This window comes from Thalassophryne amazonica, chromosome 9 (genome assembly GCF_902500255.1).
Source record: "Thalassophryne amazonica chromosome 9, fThaAma1.1, whole genome shotgun sequence".
Lineage (NCBI taxonomy): Eukaryota > Metazoa > Chordata > Actinopteri > Batrachoidiformes > Batrachoididae > Thalassophryne > Thalassophryne amazonica.
In genome coordinates, this window is record NC_047111.1 from 18,332,127 (window position 1) to 18,352,474 (window position 20,348).

At 41.4% G+C, this 20,348-nt stretch overlaps 1 protein-coding gene across 3 annotated transcripts in view; it reads right to left on the reverse strand.

The window, feature by feature from the left end:
* The window catches only part of gabra3 (gamma-aminobutyric acid type A receptor subunit alpha3), a 189,686-nt gene extending 172,450 nt beyond the window's left edge, over window positions 1-17,236 (reverse strand). For all 3 annotated transcript variants that reach the window (XM_034177713.1, XM_034177712.1, XM_034177711.1), the window contains exon 1: window positions 17,127-17,236. In XM_034177713.1, the coding sequence (XP_034033604.1) occupies window positions 17,127-17,212 (86 nt within the window). In that variant the 5' untranslated portion in view covers window positions 17,213-17,236. The remainder of the gene's footprint in view (window positions 1-17,126) is intronic.
* Between the last annotated feature and the right edge of the window lie 3,112 nt (window positions 17,237-20,348).

A 20,348-nucleotide genomic window follows, 5' to 3' on the forward strand; every position in this document is an offset into this window, starting at 1 on the left:
GCGCGTATGATTTTTGAAAAGAAAAAAACAAACAACAAAACCAAAGAAGATGATCTGACTGGTGCAAAACAGGCTACATGGGTGTTGTAGAGCTTTTAAGGAGCTGGACTGCCAATATGTAGACTTTTGTTTGCATCCGCTCATGCTGTGCGTCTGTATCCTTTAACAAGACACTTTAGGCCTGTTTTACTACAAGATCCTGTACAACGAGCACTAAACTGCATGGGCATTCTAATGCTAAAGCATGTTGGGTTGGTGAATATTTTGCAGTGATTTACAAAGAATAAGTACGGAAAAACAGCGGGTGATAATATGACAAAGACAACGGTATGTAAATGAGGATTTTGCGCATTAATCAAATTCAATCACCCACTTGCAAGTTTGCATAAAATAAGACAAAACACCCACATTTTAAATGAAAATGTCATTTATTGAACATTTAGCTGATTAAAAATGAATGTGGCTAGAAAATGGTTTGAGATTTTACAAGATAAGTATAAGAATCATTCAGTTGATGATACAAGCACCAAATTTGGTATGAAAACCTCTGAGGAGACCTTTTTTTCAAAAAAGCCATTTGCCACATGAAATTCTCGTTGTTTTAATTTTGGGGGGAAGTCATTGTTTCTTCTGTTCATCAGGCCATTCTGGAAGTTTCCAGTCTTGAGTCACTGATATAGGAGCAAAGCAAACTCCAGCACAGAGAATCTCTCCGTGTGCTACCCCTACCTTATTCAGTCAGAAAGTGAATGCAGTTTAGTGGATTGTGTGCGCACTGCCATGCACAAGCAACTACTTGGACCCATAGGTAAGAGTTTGGTAAGAAGTGAGGATGAGTGGTCATCCAAACGACATGGCTCACGTTCAAAGCAAAACTACTACCTCTACTACTAAACCGTGACTTCCCAAACACTCTTACACGTTCTACAGCACGCATGTACACTTATTAAAACATATATACAATTAATCTAAAAAGCATGAAAATATTGCCTGAAGTTAATTCCAAATCCACCCTAGTGCACAGTACAATATTACACAGGTATAACATTAAAATAAACCAAGATTGTGCAAATGTATGATGGAGATACATATTTCCAGGTGCCATCTTGAAAAAACAGCCGCCATCTTAAAAACTGAAGTGGCAAATAATTTCTTTTTTTTTTTTTTTTGCAAAAAGTAGACTAAGAAGTACCATTGTGCCAAATTTGGTGCTTGCATCACAAAATGAAATATTCTTCTGATATATGCATTTTTCTGCTGCACGAAGAGATGCAAGTTGTGGCACAAGCACTGCTGTCATGGAAACTCCTCCTACCCCCCCCCCCCCCAAAAAAAAAAAAAAACCTACCTACCCACCATCCCACCATGGTCTCCTTAAATAAAACATTGGTTTCAAATGGATGTTACCATAATGGAGTTGCTTTAATAGCACAGGCTCTCTCATGTTCATGTATTCTCTTCATGTTCGCATAACTGGACAGGACTGGACATAGAATGAGAATCATAAAGATCTGTGTAGGTCTTATTTGTAGGTGGAGCTTTCCCAGGTGGTGACCTACTGTTTCAGTCCACATGCGTGGCACTGGAGATTATACAGTTTCCTTTCACAGGCAACCACAAATTAATGTTTAATTATGCTGTTTTCTGTGGTAAAGATTATTGACTGAAAATAAAGAAATGCCCATCCCAAACACCTCACAGGAAATAACCTTATATCAGATTTAAACTGTGTAAGTAAGGTTAGACCTTACTCATGTGAAGAGCCTTGAGGCAGATTTGTTGTGATTTTGCGGTATACAAATACAATAAATAGAAATTAAGTACATTGAATTTAAGAGTGTCTGCAATCTCACAACAGTTAGTATGCTGCTTTCAAATGTGCAAAATATAGATGCAATCATTAGCCCCTTAAATTTCTTTTGGGCTTGATGAATCATGTTGTGTGTGCTAAATGAACCTATTTGCATGTTGTCGTCTTGGTATTTGGGCACTCAAGTAGATACAGCCCAAACTGTATATTCATTAAGACAGTTTTCACACATTATTATACAAAAAACCTTTAATAAATCAGGTCCTCAATCTGCATTGTCTCAGTACACCCAGCTATAAACAGGTACTGCCTTGGGTGGAAGTAACCTGTGTCAGACTGGCGTCCCATCCAGGGGGAGTCACTGACTTCACACTTTGGGTTCCAGAGATAAGCACCGGTACCAATGGGCACTGATGCCTAAACAGATCTTTTGACTTTTTTGTTATCCTTGAAGATCCATAAATGTATTAGGCATACGTTTTGACACATGTTATTTTGTTGTATGTTTTATATGGAATTTCTAAATGAATCAATCAAACAGGACTTTTTCTATATAGTGAACACTTTTCCACTTTCAATAATGTAATCACTTCTTTTATGGTGTCTCCTGCAAATTATAAAGAAATATGGTAATATAAATGAGATTTTGTTTTTATTTATTTGAAAAGGAAAGTTGGAACCTTGATAATTCTTTTGAGCGATGTGGTGTCACATCTCCAGGAAGTGTGACGCCACGAAATTCTGCCCAGAAATTCTTTGACGTTAGCTTGCTAGCTATATGTAAGGTATTCGATTCCCAAACAATATTACTATAGCTATGAAATAAAAGAAGACTGAATCTGGTCTGAGTGAACACAACGTATTACACTGTTTTTTTTTTTGAAGACATACAGCTGTTGTTTTTTTTTTTTGTTTCATTGCTGAAATATCCACAACCTCCATTCAGTCCACTTGATACTGATGGTGTTTGTTTTGTTACTTAATTTTGAATCTTGTACTTTATTTCAGGGCACATGACATTTTCACATTTTATTTTATTTTGACTTATTGATAAAAAAAAAAAAATAATCAAACTGGTTTTTCATGTAAAATATTACGGTGCCTAGAATCGGCCCTTGCAGATCTTCAGCCTGTGTTATTTTAAAGTAAATAAAATAATTGCAGCTGTATTGTGTTGGGTTTCGTCTCTATAACGGTGTTAATGGGTTGGAGATTATGTTCGGGATAAGCCAGATAGGGCAACACAAACTCTACAACACCAGGAAAGCATCAACCAAAGATACCATCTGAACATCGTTATCAACGTTTCTGACACCAACCCATTTTTTCCCCAACGTCTCAGAAAAATGTCACGGCCCTTTGTGCTACGCACGGCACCAGTATCTACTGGGATTAGAGAAAGGAAATCACTAAAATCAACAACGACAAGACCATTTATTTCTGTAAGCCGCGTCCTCGGCGCCGTGCACGATGTACCGCTGTCGAACCCGACTCTTCAAAGGACGGGGTCATTTTTCACAGGAGCAGAGAGGAGCCGTGAAGACTGACATTTTTATATGGTAAACAATTTCCTGCGAAGAGAGATTAAAAACAAGTCAGACGTGCAGAGTGGAACCAAAGCCTGAGGTTCAAAATTTCATTATAGTGTTCCAGTGAGAGGGGGCGGGGGCCATCACAAGCCCACGGCACAATCCAAACGGCACTTCTCCCACAGAACATCTGCCGGGCTGTAATTCTTACAGTTTGCTTAATGGCGCTGTGATGCATCGATACAGAAGCCACAGGTAAGATAATCTGGCAGTTTTTAACGACAAACATATGCACCTCCATCTGGCCAGAGAGGAGATGTCATCATGTCTGCTCCTGTGTGAAACAGGGGGACTGAAATATTGGAACAGGCCATCTCGCTTCCTCCTCATTACTCTCGTCCTTGACAGAGGTGTGATTCTTTCATCATTTTCTATCTCGGTAACACATGTTTCTCTCCCCATCTCTGATGGCGGGGCTCCTTTAAATGTGATTTCTCTCTCTCTTTCTGCTGACACCAGCAGAAAAGACGACACTCCAGCCCCATTCCGAGATGAATATGTTGCATGTTCTATCAAACTGCAGCATATTAGTTGCCAGCCACGGCATAATGTATTCTAATAAATCCGGCGAAGTGGCTTTCTCACACAAATGCACAAATCAAAGCGAATGTATGAACCTTTTCATGGTCGTCACCAGCTAATATTAATGTGGGCAAACAATAAATTCTACACAATTTGGCCTGACTGCAGTGTGAATGTGGAGACATGCACTATGATGTGGTTGACCTTCCAACCACAAAGCCAAACATCTAAAATTAAGGATTTATCAAGTCTGTGGGCATAACTAGAAACGTTCCTGCATGGACTCTAGTGGTACTTCTTCTTTTTGGCATCCAGTCTTCAGCACTTCCTTGTCCTTGGTGTTGTGTCGGCTCGAGGAGGAGGACTCTCTGATCTTTGCAGGATCAATGGATGGTCACATTGAGGCACTTGAGAAGCTGCATGAGAAGTTAAGTGTCTGGATCAAGACAAAGATCCAGGCTTTCATTCATTCATTAATTTTCTGCCAATTATCTGGGTCCAGCTTGCAGTGGCAGCAGAGCAAGCAGCTCATCCCATACTTTCCTATACTTGACAAAATCCAGTAACACTTTTCAGGGGATCCTGAGGCGTTCCTAAGCCATCTGGGAAATATACTCAGTAAAGTGTGTCCTGGGTCCTCCTTCCGGTAAGACCTCCCTAGGGAGATGGAACAGGAGGCATCCTCACCAGATGACCAACCCGCCTCTGCAGCTTCCATTGCAAAGAAACAGCGGCTCTACTCCAAATTCCTCCCATATAGTCAGGCTTCTCACCCTGTCCTGAAGTGTAAGCCCAGATACCTAATGGAGGAATCTTATTTAGGAGCGTAATTCAGTGAGATGAGGATAGGAGCATAAATCAAATGGTAAATTGCGAGTTTTACCTTCTGGCTCAGCTCCCCCTTTACCGTGATGTTCCAGTACATCAGACGGCACCCCAGTCTGTCTATTGACTTCATGCTCTAACATACCCCGACTCATGGACAAGACAGTAAGATAATTAAACTCCTCCGTTTAGGGCAATATCTCTTCGCTGACCCAGAGGGGGCAATCCACCCTTTTCCAACAGAGAACCATGATCTATGATTTGGAGGTGTTGATTCTCATCTCATCCCAAAAGGCTTTCAGAAACTTCCTGGAATCAGATGACACAGGTCCTATATAGGGCTGGATTCTGTAGCGTGAAGTATTGAATGACTTCTCCTGGACAGGACATCAGTCCAATGCAGATTACTTGCCCACCCAAGGCCAGTACCCATTTAGATCTCAGTGGACTGGAACAATGCAGATTAAGTGTCTTGTCCAAGGACAGAGTCAAGAAGCACAAGCAGGATTTGAGCCCTGGCCTACAGTGGATCTGGAGCTGTGCAGGCCAGCTCCAGATCCACTGAGCCCCTTGGTGCTGTATCTATTCATGGCTTTTGTGATAGACAGGCACCTGTGACTTGTTTGGTGATACTGGTGCCTTTACAGTAGAAGGAAGTTCCAAGTCTATAGGGTCCTGGTGCTTCCTGTCTTATTGGTTTCTTATTGCAGGCAGAGCCTTCAGCTTTCAGGCTCCTCTCCTGTGGAACCAGCTCCCAGTTCAGATCAGGGAGACAGACACCCTCTCTACTTTTAAGATTAGGCTTAAAAGTTTCCTTTTTGCTAAAGCTTATAGTTAGGGCTGGATCAGGTGACCCTGAACCATCCCTTAGTTATGCTGCTATAGACTTAGACTGCTGGGGGGTTCCCATGATGCACTGAGTGTTTCTTTCTCTTTTTGCTCTGTATGCACCACTCTGCATTTAATCATTAGTGATTGATCTCTGCTCCCCTCCACAGCATGTCTTTTTCCTGGTTCTCTCCCTCAGCCCCAACCAGTCCCAGCAGAAGACTGCCCCTCCCTGAGCCTGGTTCTGCTGGAGGTTTATTCCTGTTAAAAGGGAGTTTTTCCTTCCCACTGTCGCCAAGTGCTTGCTCACAGGGGGTCGTTTTGACCGTTGGGGTTTTTCCGTAATTATTGTATGGCTTTGCCTTACAATATAAAGCGCCTTGGGGCAACTGTTTGTTGTGATTTGGCGCTATATAAATAAAATTGATTGATTGATTGATTATTGGTTAGTTGTTAGACTTGGATGCTAACATGGAACCCAAAGGGATGTTTTTGCTTCTATGTCTCTTCAGAGGATCTTTGAGCACCATTGAAATTAACAAATGAACAAATGGTTACTTCTTTAGGCTCAGATGAGGAATATCACTTTCATTATGTGGGAACATCAACCCTGACGTTCTGGCCATGCTGCACACTGTTTTTTTTCTGTATGTGGTCCAGTGTATAGGTGCCTCAGTGTTGAGGAAGCCCAGCAGCTATAAAAGACCAATGGGACACTGATATATCACCTGACAATGGCAGGCAAATCTGGATCAGACAGAATCCCACAGGGGAAAAAAAAAGAAAAGAAAAAAAAATCAAAAACAAAAACTGTTCTGGTTTTTCAGCCTAATGATGATTTGATCCACTGGAATATTGAAAGTTAACAGAAAAATATTTTAACTGTTTGTAAGGAAATAAATAAATTATTTTTAATCTGCTGGCTTTTAAAGGAAATAAGGGAATAAAACACACACGACCACAAAACAGCTGGCTTCCCACTTGTCTATTTACCATTATTTCCTGCAGATGGGGGCTCCTCCAGCTCCGCCTCCTGTCTTTTTTGTTAGCACCACCATGTCTAAACCATAACCACATAGTTAGTCTCACTACAGTCTTGTAGACGTTTCCCTTTACTCTTGATATTATGATGAATCCTACTGAATTTCATTCCCCTTCTCTCCAGAGCACACCTCCACCCACTCTCTACTCTCACTCCAGATCATGATGTCATCTGCAAACAACCAAATATAAAGACTGCTGTACAATAAATAAATATTACTGTCACAATGAAGCTGAAAGTCTGACATTTTAGCTCATTTTCATAATACAAGAGTAAATCTGTAAAATCACAATAAAATCTGTCAAACACAGATTCCACAACACACAGTTGGAGAAGGTGTCTCTCTCCCACTCTCCATTTTAATTGTACACCAACACATTCCCTGTGAAGCCTTTGTTTATGACCTTGAGTTGGTCTCTGTGACATTTTCAAAGAGAATTTATGTTTAGGGACTTTAATCTGTATTGAGCGGACTGTGGATCCACTTGTTTCAGACTGTGTTTCAGTGCGGGGGAAGAATGTTGCTCATGGCAAAGACTACTGGAGGCATTGTGCTTCACAGACAATGAGTCACAGATGTTTCATTTTAAAACAGAAAAAAGCAGCAGCAACAATATTATTGTGGACCTAATCATTTCACGGCTTTCCGATGATCCTACAAGAGCCATTGGACTGAGGGTTTGGTGTGTCATTGTTTCCAGGAGGGAATGGATCTGTGTTCAGCGTGCACATGCTTTCTGGGAAATTCATTTCTGCTTCAGCTTGACTCATGCTTGGTGGGGATTTTGTCTAATTGGTTATTTTGAAAATCATGAGCCAGATGCCGTCTCTGTCAATATACAACTGATTGAACCTCAAAAGGAATTAGAAGACAGATCAGTGGAATGTTGAGATGTTGGAATGACACAGGTGACACCTTATTCTCACTTAAACTTATTTAAAACCATCTCTAAGAAACAAAGTTTGTTAGGTGAGTGAACAACAGGTCAAATATTGATGGAAACACAGGATTTATTTATTTATTGCTGATATTACAAGATCCATAGGAAAGTCCTTTGTGTTAATTCAACTCAAATCATGTTAAAATTAACACTATTCTTCAGTTTGCATCAATTCTTGCCCGTTCAGTTTGTTACACATTCAAAAGTGTTAAAATATGCTAAAAATTTTAAGAATGCTTGCAAATAATGTTATATAAAGTCTTAGTCACACTGTGATGGTTTGAGGAAACGTATGAGTAACTCTAGATGTGTGTTTGTGTCTCATTTAGGAAATGTGTTCCTTGTCAGCTGATGTCCAGCGAGTCCAGCGGTTGCACGCTTGGTTACTGTTTTGTCCTGTACATGTTTGTTAGCTTGTCAGTGGACATCCACTAGATATTAATTTTATCTGTGCATTATCTTCATCTTCTGTTCACATCCAGAAGTGATCCGCATTCAGTCGCTGCCCACTCATTCCATCAGAGCCCCAAGTCCACCAGAGACCGGCACATTAGGTGACATTGGCCACCAGACAAATGATTTCAATCCGTTGCTAATCAGTTTACTCAATCGGTCGCTGTGTAACTACACCTTAAGACTTCTAGTACTACTTTACAACACATGAAAGTGTATTTTCAACACTACAGAAGGTACTTTCATATTGTTTGTGGTATTCCTATAAGCAATTCCCGAACATGTGCTATTTCAAATCAAAATTATTAATGTTATTGTTGAGGATGTTATTTTCTGAGCATTACAGATTGTCCGCAGTCGAAAACAGAAAAGTCTAAAGTCACATTTTAAAAACAACAATGAATCGCGACCTACACTGCCTGCCTAATTTCAGTTCGTAAAGTATTCCACAACATTGGTGCACAGTCGTTTTTTAATAGGCTTTTTATTTATTCATTTGCTTATTTATTTTTGAAACTTCACAGAGTTTAATCATTTGATTCAGTGGAAGTATATTCATAACTGAAAACAACTGACACCCCAAATGTCTGTTGTTTGTCCACCATTCCTAAAAGAAATACAGTGTAGTTCTACCAGAAGACTCTGATCTTTAAGTATTCACTCAGAATTGCTTTCTTAACATCAGCTTTAACAAAGCAGGTGTCTCCTATTAGTCATCAACCAATAGAAACCACGTACATTCCTTAAAGAGGATATGACACATAAACAATTAGGTAAAACTGATATAAATATCAAAAATATACATACAGTATAGGAAGTTGAAAGTGGTTTTAATTATTATCACTGAGAAATAAAAGTTTGTACAGCTTCTCAAAGTGTGTTTCTTGGAAAGTGCACAGGCAGCGTTCCATCAGTGGTCGCGTGATGCTGTGACGTCACAACATGTAGAGTCCCGTCTTTGTCTGTTAGATTGACAACAGGAACAGATAGACCTCAGCATGGACAGTTACGAGATCAAGAACTTTTCTGACTCCTCTTCAAGTGTGGATTATTTCTGAGGATCCTGAGGATGTTGCAGCAGTGATTAGACCCTACAGATTGGAGCCGTATCTTTTGGACGAACATTCAAACCAGGAGCATTCTGACAGTGAAAATAATACCGACGGTGTTTATGGCGGAGCCGAGGCAGAGGCAAGAGACGTGCCAATTCCGATGGATTTTGAAAGGCTGCAGAATACGGAATGGTATGGGAGGCTTTGATTTTTGTTGCTGCTGTTTATAACACTATAATTATAACATTTTGGATTCTAGCATCTGTTTACTGCCTTTGTTATTTTTACGGACCTGCAATAGTGTAGCTACTACTTGCGGACCACCGTCATTACCTTCGGGTTTTTGCTGTTTTCGAGTGCCAGGCATTGTATTCATCCATGTTTAGTTACGTTATTTTCGCGAAAGAATAGGAAATAAATGGTGAAAGTTTTGAAAAAGATCACCGAAAACAGCAGTGAACATGCCACCACCGTGTTTACTACGTATCCCACTGTCGCCAAGTGCTTGCTCACAGGGGGTCGTTTTGACTGTTGGGGTTTTTACGTAATTATTGTATGGCCTTGCCTTACAATATAAAGCGCCTTAGGGCAACTGTTTGTTGTGATTTGGCGCTATATAAATAAAATTGATTGATTGATTGATTGATTGATTATTGCACTGATATTTTTACTAGTTCCTTGACCATTTCAAGATTACTGTGAACATATTATTTGGGGTTGACATTTTAGGTGTTCCTGTGAGCGATGAGAACATGGAGGCAGTAGAGGAAAGTGTCAGGAGCAAATGCGGGTGTGCGAGTGGAGGGAGCGGCAGCCTGACATTTCGTGCATCACACAACAGGGCGGCTTTCGATCAATCTGCCTAGACTTGAAAAGGCTAAAACCTTTTGCTCTTGTGTTTGTGCAATATGCTGCGACACACTGGTCAGGCATATCAACAAACAAGTCCCTGAGAGCTGTGATTAATCAAAGTTTCTGCCGCTAAAAAAAGTGTAAACAATGGCCACCAAGCGCGCAAGCCGATACGGTCCACAGGCAGTGACGTATTTCAGGTTTGGTGCTTAGTGGGAAGCTGGTCACGGGGCGTGCACATTTTTCAGTGGCGGGACGTTCAAATGTTGTATATAACCGGGGGAACCGCGTCCATTTTCCCAAAATACTTAGGTTGACCGAATGATATAACCTTTGTTACATGTAATAAGACTATGTTGTCTTTAAGTGTCATATCCACTTTAAATCATTAATGATCCCACTACCCTCTCACTGCTTGCAGATCACTGACAAGACATCCCCTCCTCCACCACACACAATGCCACAATGGGTACCAGCACCAAATCTACTACACCATAAACTGTAAGTTTGTGTGCATTATAATTATCATCAACTTTAACTTGCCTTCTGAGTCTTTCTCGTCGCACTCCTCCTTATTCCACTCTGACCCGTTGTTGTTATGTGCATTACCCACTTCTTCTAAAGAATATCACAGACCTCCATGTACACTTTACCTGTGTGACAATCCGTGAAAGTCCTGCTGTATCTCATATCTCAGCCAAATAATTACACCATACCTTCCGGGCCAGCTGCTCAAATATGTTCCAAGGTGTGAAGCAAGATGAATTTTCCATTTAATTACCATTCCATTGTCAACCTCGAACTGTATTTTCTTTGAGAAACTATTTGCCGGCCATTCAATCAGCAAAGTGCCTCAGCAATAAACACATTACTCCTCTGCACACCTGTGTCACATTATCCCAGCACGCCAGCACGACGGTAACAGAGCGCTATCCGCTGACCCGCTCACCCCTCCGCTGGCAGGCTTCACAGTCCATCCATAGGTGATATCGGCATACAGCACTGTCATCTTTATGGCCATTGATTATGTGCCACATTAGATGGCAGCTTGGCAACAGATTACAAATAAAATAGACAACAAGTTGGCCAGAGTGTCCGCACTTGTTAGGATGTAACTGTGGGAGCGAGATTAGTTGCAGGAGCCAAAGTCTTTCAGCAGATGAAATAAAGGCTGCACTCCCATTCATGGGTAACACATGGATTGTTGTGAATAACTTGCGATGAAAGCGCCGTCTTTTTGTGCAAGACACGGTGATGTGCACAGTGACAGATCCTTCTACAGGGGATTTGTCTGTTACACGTTAATCCATCAGGAAGGTCTCCTGCCTCGATGGCAGGGAAAGCTGATTTGGAGCCTGCAGATAGCATCAGTGGGAATCAGGGAGGCGGCGTTCTTCACACAGACGCTCCTGTGCTGCCGAGATGGAAACATGGTGGAAGCACATGCACGCTGACGTTTGGAGGTCTAACGGGATTATTCAGAAGCTTTCCTTTAAATAGCAGTTCTTATCGTCTTCAACTTTCAGGTGCAAAGTTCCAGAATTCCATTTTTTGGGTTCAGGTTTGGATGTTTGCAGTAAAGCTGATGTATGAGTAAAATATTCAGAGGAAAGTCTTGATGTAAAGGACTTATATGCTCACAATACAATGTTTTAAGGGATTTCAGGAAAATTAACACATGAGAAAATCCTGAAGTCCTTTGTATGTGTTGGGTTCACGCATAATGAGTTATAGACTGCTTAAGCCATACATGAGAGGGCGTAATGACAATTTTCAGTCCCTGAACGCATCGATGGCGGTCATTGTTAACCTGCTGCACTCATTGTGACGTTTGCATTGTTATTCATCAGTACAGTGAATATCTTTTACCACAAAATGTGTGTGCCTGTTATAAAAACCCAGAAAAGCCACACAGTGTTCAGGCAAGTTACCGGAAAATGTGCAGCAAGATTTTTCAAATCAAAATTGTAACTAAGTATGTTTTTTAAAAACACATTATAAATCCTGTTGCTTACAATGGAATTACTCAGCTCATGCTAATGTCCACCAATTAGCATCATGTTATGTGATGCTAGCAATATATATTCATGCTAATATATGCACATTAGCATAGTTTTAGCATTTCAATATCATTAATAAGCAAACATTATCTATCTATCTATCTATCTATCTATCTATCTATCTATCATCTATCTATCTATCTATCTATCTATCTATCTATCTATCTATCTATCTATCTATCTATCTATCTATCTATCTATCTATCTACGAGGGCTGTCAATAAAGTAACGGTCCTTTTTATTTTTTCAAAAACTATAAGGATTTCATTCATATGTTTTTACGTCAGACATGCTTGAACCCTTATGCGCATGCATGAGTTTTTCCACGCCTGTCGGTGACGTCATTCGCCTGTGAGCACTCCTTGTGGGAGGAGTCGTCCAGCCCCTCGTCGGAATTCCTTTGTCTGAGAAGTTGCTGAGAGACTGGCGCTTTGTTTGATCAAAAATTTTTCTAAACCTGTGAGACACATCGAAGTGGACACGGTTCGAAAAATGAAGCTGGTTTTCGGTGAAAATTTTAACGGCTGATGAGAGATTTTGAGGTGATACTGTCGCTTTAAGGACTTCCCACGGTGCGAGACGTCGCGCAGCGGTCCCAGGTGCCGTTGTCAGCCTGTTTCAAGCTGAAAACCTCCACATTTCAGGCTCTATTGATCCAGGACGTCATGAGAGAATAGAGAAGTTTCAGAAGAAGTCGGTTTCAGCATTTTATCCGGATATTCCACTGTTAAAGGAGATTTTCTTTAATGAAAGACGTGTGTACGGGTCCGCGTGTCGGGACGCAGCCGGCGTGGTGCGGCGGCACAGGAAAAACACCTCCGTGTAGATAACCATTTGTAAAATCCAAGCGGCTTTTGATGGCTTTCAGTGGAGTGAGTATATGAGAAATTGTTTAACAGCTGGACATGTTCCAACTTGTCCTTAAGGCTTCCAACGGAGGTGTTTTTCCTGTGGCGGAGCGTCGCAGTGGCTGCGAGCCGACGCTGCAATCCGCCCGCACGTCTTTCATTAAAAAAATCTCCTTTAACAGTGGAATATCCTGATAAAATGCTGAAACTGACTTCTTCTGAAACTTCTCTGTTCTCTCACGACGTCCTGGATCAATAGAGCCTGAAATGTGGAGGTTTTCAGCTTGAAACAGGCTGACGACGGCGCCTGAGAGCGCTGCGCGATGTGTCGCACCGTGGGAAGTCCTTAAAGTGACAGTATCACCTCAAAATCTCTCATCAGCTGTTAAAATTTTCACCGAAAACCAGCTTAATTTTTCAAACCATGTCCACTTCGATGTGTCTCACAGGTTTAGAAAAAATTTTAATCAAACAAAGCGCCAGTCTCTCAGCAACTTCTTAGACAAAGGAATTCCGACGAGGGGCTGGATGACTCCTCCCACAAGGAGTGCTCAAAGGCGAATGACGTCACCGACAGGCGTGGAAAAACTCACGCATGCGCACGAGGGTTCAAGCATGTCTGACGTAAAAACATATGAATGAAATCCATATAGTTTTTGAAAAAAATAAAAAGGACCTATACTTTATTGACAGACCTCGTACATATATATATATATATATATATATATATATATATATATATATATATATATATATATATATCAAACCAATAAATTCCAGTATTGTCTCTGGTACTTTTACAACTACTAATAAACTGAATTTGAGTTTTAACACCACAATCGCTTTTGGGAGCATCAAAAGCGATAAAAGACCCAAACAATGAGCCCACACTTCAATGTTTGAACATCCTTCCCCCTGCTGGAAGCTCTTGTTTACTACACAGCTTACAGCACAGAAGCAAGCTAAAAGCAACCACAAAGCCCAGCTCTCTACCAATCACAACGCTCCGGTAAGGCAGAGGTCTTGGAAAATAAAGTCATGCTGACTTATGGTTTGGTGTGAATACTGATAGAATAACTCCTTTAATGTCAGTTCTGTCATTTGTACAAAGTTAAACTATAACATATATCTTTTGATGTTGAATAATGCACTATTTCTGAGGTTTTGTAACAAACACAGACAGATCGCAAAGGATTCTGGATAAAAGTGCCTCTGCTAAACACTGATTGGTTCAGTCATTCATTAAACAAACACGTTAATGTCAATCAATCAATCAATCAATTTTTTTTATATAGCGCCAAATCACAACAAACAGTTGCCCCAAGGCGCTTTATATTGTAAGGCAAGGCCATACAATAATTATGTAAAACCCCAACGGTCAAAACGACCCCCTGTGAGCAAGCACTTGGCTACAGTGGGAAGGAAAAACTCCCTTTTAACAGGAAGAAACCTCCAGCAGAACCAGGCTCAGGGAGGGGCAGTCTTCTGCTGGGACTGGTTGGGGCTGAGGGAGATGTGACGTGTGTTGGTGTTTACAGATAAATGTGCTTTTGTAAAATATTCCATTTTTTATTTTTAAAAACAGGCATTTTTACGGAGCCCTGGAAGTGTCATCACAAAATGTTTTGCATGTGTAGAGAATGTGCGCATGTTTTATTAGTGCCGTGTGCATGTTTTATGATGTTGTAAAACGTGCATTCAGTATTGTCTTGACACATAAATGTTGGCTTTACACTGTGCGAGTTGTGGCCCTTTTTCAGATGATTTTTCATTCGTGCGAGAATTTTTTGGTTAATCGCACGTCCTGCATCGTGTAGTGTACATGGAGTAACAAGCTGCGTTTAACATCTCACGACCACCTCCTGATCACCGATCGTATGGTCAGATGAAAATCAAACCTGTTTGATATTATTCTGGTCGGCCGTCATGAGGGTATCCTGCTGCTGAAGAGCTACAAGCCTCCAACCGCTCACACTGTGCCTGTGCAAACACCGAAGACCTGTCTTGTAATTTTTTTTGTAGTTTTGTTTTGTTTTTAAACTTTGATGTCTCCCATTGAGGGTTTTTGTCAATTAAGTTTGAAAAAACTTAATTTGTGATTAAAAATACCGTACAGTGTCTGCTCATCTTCAGGACAAATACTGCCATGAACTGCCATGAACACGACTGGCCAGTAGATGGCAGTAGAGGCCTTGAAAACTTGCCAAAAACAAAATTCCAGATAATCTGTGCCTGCTACATTTAAGATGCGTGGAATTTAACAAACGCAAATACAATAACATCTATAAACCCAGAGAATATATTCACAAGAGTTTTAGGCACTAATGCTGCTGTCCGTGGAGCCTGAACAGAGTGTCTGAAATGCATTTGTCCTGTCGTGAACGTACTGAGATTACCCTGTCCTACCCATAATGCACTGCTGGGCACAGCATGTGCTCACAAAACCTTAAAAATTAGCACATTACTTTAAAACTAAAACATATATCAGATATTTTCACTTTATAAAACTTCAGACATGACAGTAATTTTAAATAACTTGTCCAAAATTAGTTTGGTTAAAATTTGAACCATAAGTTAAAAATGTATGCCTCTGGATGACTTGGGTGATATTGCCAGCGTAGTATATATAGTATAGTATCAGAATAGTGTTAAAGGAAATGATTTTTTTTGTGACCAGTTCTACTTTGCCTGTAGAGGATAGAATGGTTTCTCCTGGAAGCAGCTCTCTTCTGTTTGCAGAGGGTGGAACTATACATCTGTTAGGAAACTTTTAACAGGTAGGTGCTCAACTGATTTTAAATTTTAAAAATGTTTGTTGCTGTTCAGCTTTATTTACTACATTATCGGTCTAGAAGTTATCGGACAAAAATTTATCGGAAGATATTAGTCCTATAATGGTTTTTAAAGTTATCTAAAAAGATAATCCGATAATGAAAACATTATCTTCGATAATTATCTGTTATCGGATTATCGGAACTGTGCCCACCACTGGATAAACGTAGGTGCACGAGTGTGTGGAACTATGTAAGTGAGAGCAGCGTGTCTGTATTCCATATCAGCGTTATATCTGGTTATTCACAATGTGTTTACTTTACTTTTAACGAGTGTGAGGCTGTAATTTGTGACAGAGTGATTGTTGAATATGTGAGCAGCTCCTGCATGTGTTCATGCTTTCATATATATGTACATGAGTACATACAGCTGCATGAACACATGTATGTATGTATGTTTGCAGAGCCTGATGGAAATGCAAAGTGCTACTGGAGCAAACATTCATGCATAAAGTCTGTTCTTGGTTTGGCCATCATCATTGATTCTCCACGCATTTCTATTTGTTATTATCATTTGCAATTACAAGCTGTGACTGCTCCAAGTCAGCAGGCAGAGCCATGTGGCACAGTGACAAAGCAAATGGGGCTAATCCCCGCCACACTCACAACATTCTTCTCCCACCTTCTTTCTTCCAGGTTGGGTGTGCAAAATCCTAAAAGGTGATTTATGCACGGCTCCATCTCCCTGCCACAGCATCCTACCTTATCGACAATGCTAACATGGCAACCTGCACAATCTTTCCATTTGAAATCACAGTGAATGTGATTAGGATGACTTCTAGGCATGCCGGAGCTTCTTTTTCGCTGAATCTAAGGCACAGGCTGAAAAATGTGCACAGGATGCAAGAGTAAAACTGCTGTGAATGGACAATCATTGCTGTTTTATGCTGCACAATGCAAATTAAATAACCAGTCAGTGAATTTTTGACTGGTGCAGAGCAGCATACATGACTGAAGATGTGAGGAGAAGCTCACTTTGTGTTTAATGTTTTTTTTACATGGTCTCCACTTTGATTGATCACCAGTAATGTGAAAGTCACACAGTCATGTAGCAAGTCCCTTGGTGCAACAGCCAAAAGAAAGACTCTGACAGTCACAACCCAGGAAATGACATGATGTTAAAATTAAACATTAGTGGCTGAACTTGCACCCTCTAAATCAGGGGTGGGCAACGAGGGCCGAGACACTGCATGTTTTCCTTGCAACCAATCACCTCAGCAGGTGGGTTGCTGATGAGCTTCTCCCTTGAACATAAACACCTGGTTGTCAATGAAATCACCTGCTGAAACACCTGAACATTAATGAAATCACCTGCTGAGATGATTGGTAGCAAGGAAAACCTGCAGTGCTTCGGCCCTTCATGGCACATGATTGTCCACCCCTGCTCTAAATGTTTCTAATAAGAGATGCAGAGGAGGGACAGAGCCAGAGAAAAGTGAAATGCAAACATCTGAAGTCGACATGATGCATTACCTGCTTCGAGGAAGGATGCTGAATAGCAGAATGGAGATCCACAAGCACGAGTCCAGCGGATTGAGTTTCCAACGTGCAGACGCCATGTTAGTTTAAGCAGCGGATTCCTGCAGAAATGACAGAAGGTTGAGAAGAAGATGACAAGTTGAAAGTGTTAATTGAAAATAAACAGAACGCAGATTAAATGATTGGCTGTTTTCATTATTAAAGAGGGAAACTGGAGATGAAAGTTTCTAGCAAACAGTGGACCGTGACCTCTGACATTAACCTATGACCTTCAAATAACCTGTGTCATTACAGGATGGTCCATTGAGTTAATCCACCAAGTTAGATTGAAACTGGTCTTTGTATTTTGTAGATATCACTATGGAAAGTAGATGATGACCTTTGATCTGATATTGAGCTATGACCTCAATAATGACACTGACCTTTGACCTATAAACTGGGCCAACCGGTGCTGAGAGATGATGCTCCACTGTATTTATCCACCAAGTTTGATTGAAACTGCTCTTTGTATTTTGAAGACATCACAGTGGAGTAGATGTGACCTCTGATTTGACCTTGACCTTTAACCTATGGCCTTGACCTGACCTGTCTCCTGAGTTGAGGGTCCACTGAGTTTATCCACCATGTTAGACTGAAATTGCTCTTTGCATTTTGAAGATAACGCTGTGGAGAGTAGATGCTGGTGCTGAGAGATGATGCTCCACTGTATTTATCCACCAAGTTTGATTGAAACTGCTCTTTGTATTTTGAAGACATCACAGTGGAGTAGATGTGACCTCTAATTTGACCTTGACCTTTAACCTATGGCCTTGACATGTCCTGTTTCATGAGAGAATGGGCCCCTGAGTTTGTCCACCAAGTCTGACTGAAATTGCTCTGTTCATTCTGCTGATATTGGTGCAGACCTCCAGCCAGACTGCGACTCCAGTCTGTTTCTGCTTTGCATCAAGACTAATAACTGATGTAATTATCCCCAAATTAAATTCAAATAAACCCTGACATGGACTCTCATATTTGGCGCATATATCTGTGTGTGTCAGCTTGCAGTGTGCACGTTTGCATGCACCCACAGGCCCTTGAGTCATCATGAGGGATGACACAGCTCACACGCTCAGGGCTTTTAAGTAGTGAATTAAAGACAATACGAGCCGACGCGAGGATGCAAACACAACATAACACTCGGGAATTAACATTTTCTGCCATCAAATAAAAACTATGCTTCTCTCTTATAGGTAAATGTTCTAAATGTTCTGCATTTTCAGCACTGTTGGCAACAATTCCAAGGCAGTCGTAATGAGGCGATTTACAGAAATACGCACATTAAAAATACATGAAGGCAGAAATTGGAGTTCATGCCATCAAAAGCAGCCGGAACACCTGATGAAGGCGAGACAAACGTGAGTGACTGCTGTACGCGTGCGAAGTGGCGGTTGGAGCATCCACACGTGGAGCAGCTGTGTCGTATTTAAAAGGGGCTCATTGTGCTTTTGTGAGAATTGGCCTCTTTATTGTCAACAAACACAGAGCGGATCAAACTGCCTCCTCAGGGGAACAGTGTTCTCTGGATTACTGCGGCACACACACACATCATTACAGCACGAGTAAACAAACGCACCGATGTAAAGATGCACCTCAGGTCTGTGGTACTGCTGCAGGCTGTGACCGATGTTCCCTCCCCACTTTTAAGCAATTGCCTTAATATTGATTGCTGTCACATCCAAGTTCATCCATCCATTTTGTAGACTACCTACGGTTTCCCAGAAATCCCTCTGCCCCGCCACATCCTCCAGCATTCCCAGGAGACCCCAGGGGGAGATGGGATACATGTAATCCCTCCAGGGTGCTCTGGGTTTAGCTTTGGGTCTTTTTTCTGCTGGATGTGCTCAGGAGACACTCCAGTCAGATGCCTGAACCATCTTAACTGGCTCCTTTGAAGGAGAAGGAGCAACCGTTCTTCTTTAGACTTTTGCTGGATGTAAGAGCTCCTCATCTGAAATCCACCCACTCTGTGTGAGCATCTTTGTCACTTTACAAATATGCATAATCTCATGTTTTCAGTCTTTCTGCAAAGGTCATATGTGTCGGTGAGGGTTGGTCCTTAAATGGACAGAAACCATTGGATTCCTTCCATTTTAGCAGGCATTTGCTGACGGAAAGTGAAAAGTTGCTTACCATTGAGCAATGCTGAGGTCTGCCAGATTCTGCAGGAGATAGATGGATGTCAGTCGGGTAATGCTGATGTTCATTGTGATCCCAGAAAAATTTTCAGTGTGCTTAAAATCTTTGACATTCATGCTAAAATGCCACCAAGAGTTGAGCTCCGCTGCTACTACGTCACCTAGTACACCATTACTGCTCTGTTCCACTCCACTTGGCCAATGTCGGAGGCTTGAGTGGACACACCACCTCCTCTGGATCCCTTGGACATGAAGAAATATGTAGAAATATGAAGAAATGCGATGGAATATGTAGAACCTGCTGTGATGACGCCCCAGTAGCAAGTAAGACAATCGCAGAGTTATGCCGAGTTTATATATCAAACACTGACCAACGATATCCAATAATAAGTCAGTGGACCGTTGCCAAACATCACCCTCTGCTGAGCTACGTCCCCCTGCATTAAAGAGAGGAAATTTGGACCCCTAGAGCGAGGCATCGCTAATGTTTCACAGAGATTTTTGAGAAACTACTACATCAGTCAGCGTTGGCCACTCGCAAATCAGACCCCAAGATGCGCCTTCACCCAGAGCAGTAAGTTCCTGCAAACCAAGAGGCCGCAATCAACTGGTTTCTAGTTAGTGTTCCAATAACCTCACCTGAAACAGGCTGTGTTTGTTACTTCTTGGATTCAGGCCAGGGAGGGGCAATGAGTACCTGATGGGCTGCTTTCTCCATGGGGTGTGGTCGGGTTGTCACAGAAAAGTAACATAAGAGACTCAAAATGATGGGTGCTGGGGTCCGAGCGTACTGGTTACCAGCTGCAGACAAGGTTCCGGGGTCATGTCCAGATCCTCCAGCCTTGCAGGGCATATACTCTGAAAATAAGTATGACGTCTTAGAGCAGCAGATTATTTATTTATTTATTTATTTTTTGCAGGTTTTTAATCATCTCTGGTTTTTCACAGTTGTGAAAATGTGAGGAAATCAATTCAAAGACGACAATGACCCAGAAACCTCAGTGATCGCCCCCTGCAGTGTGGTGCATGTGCACATATG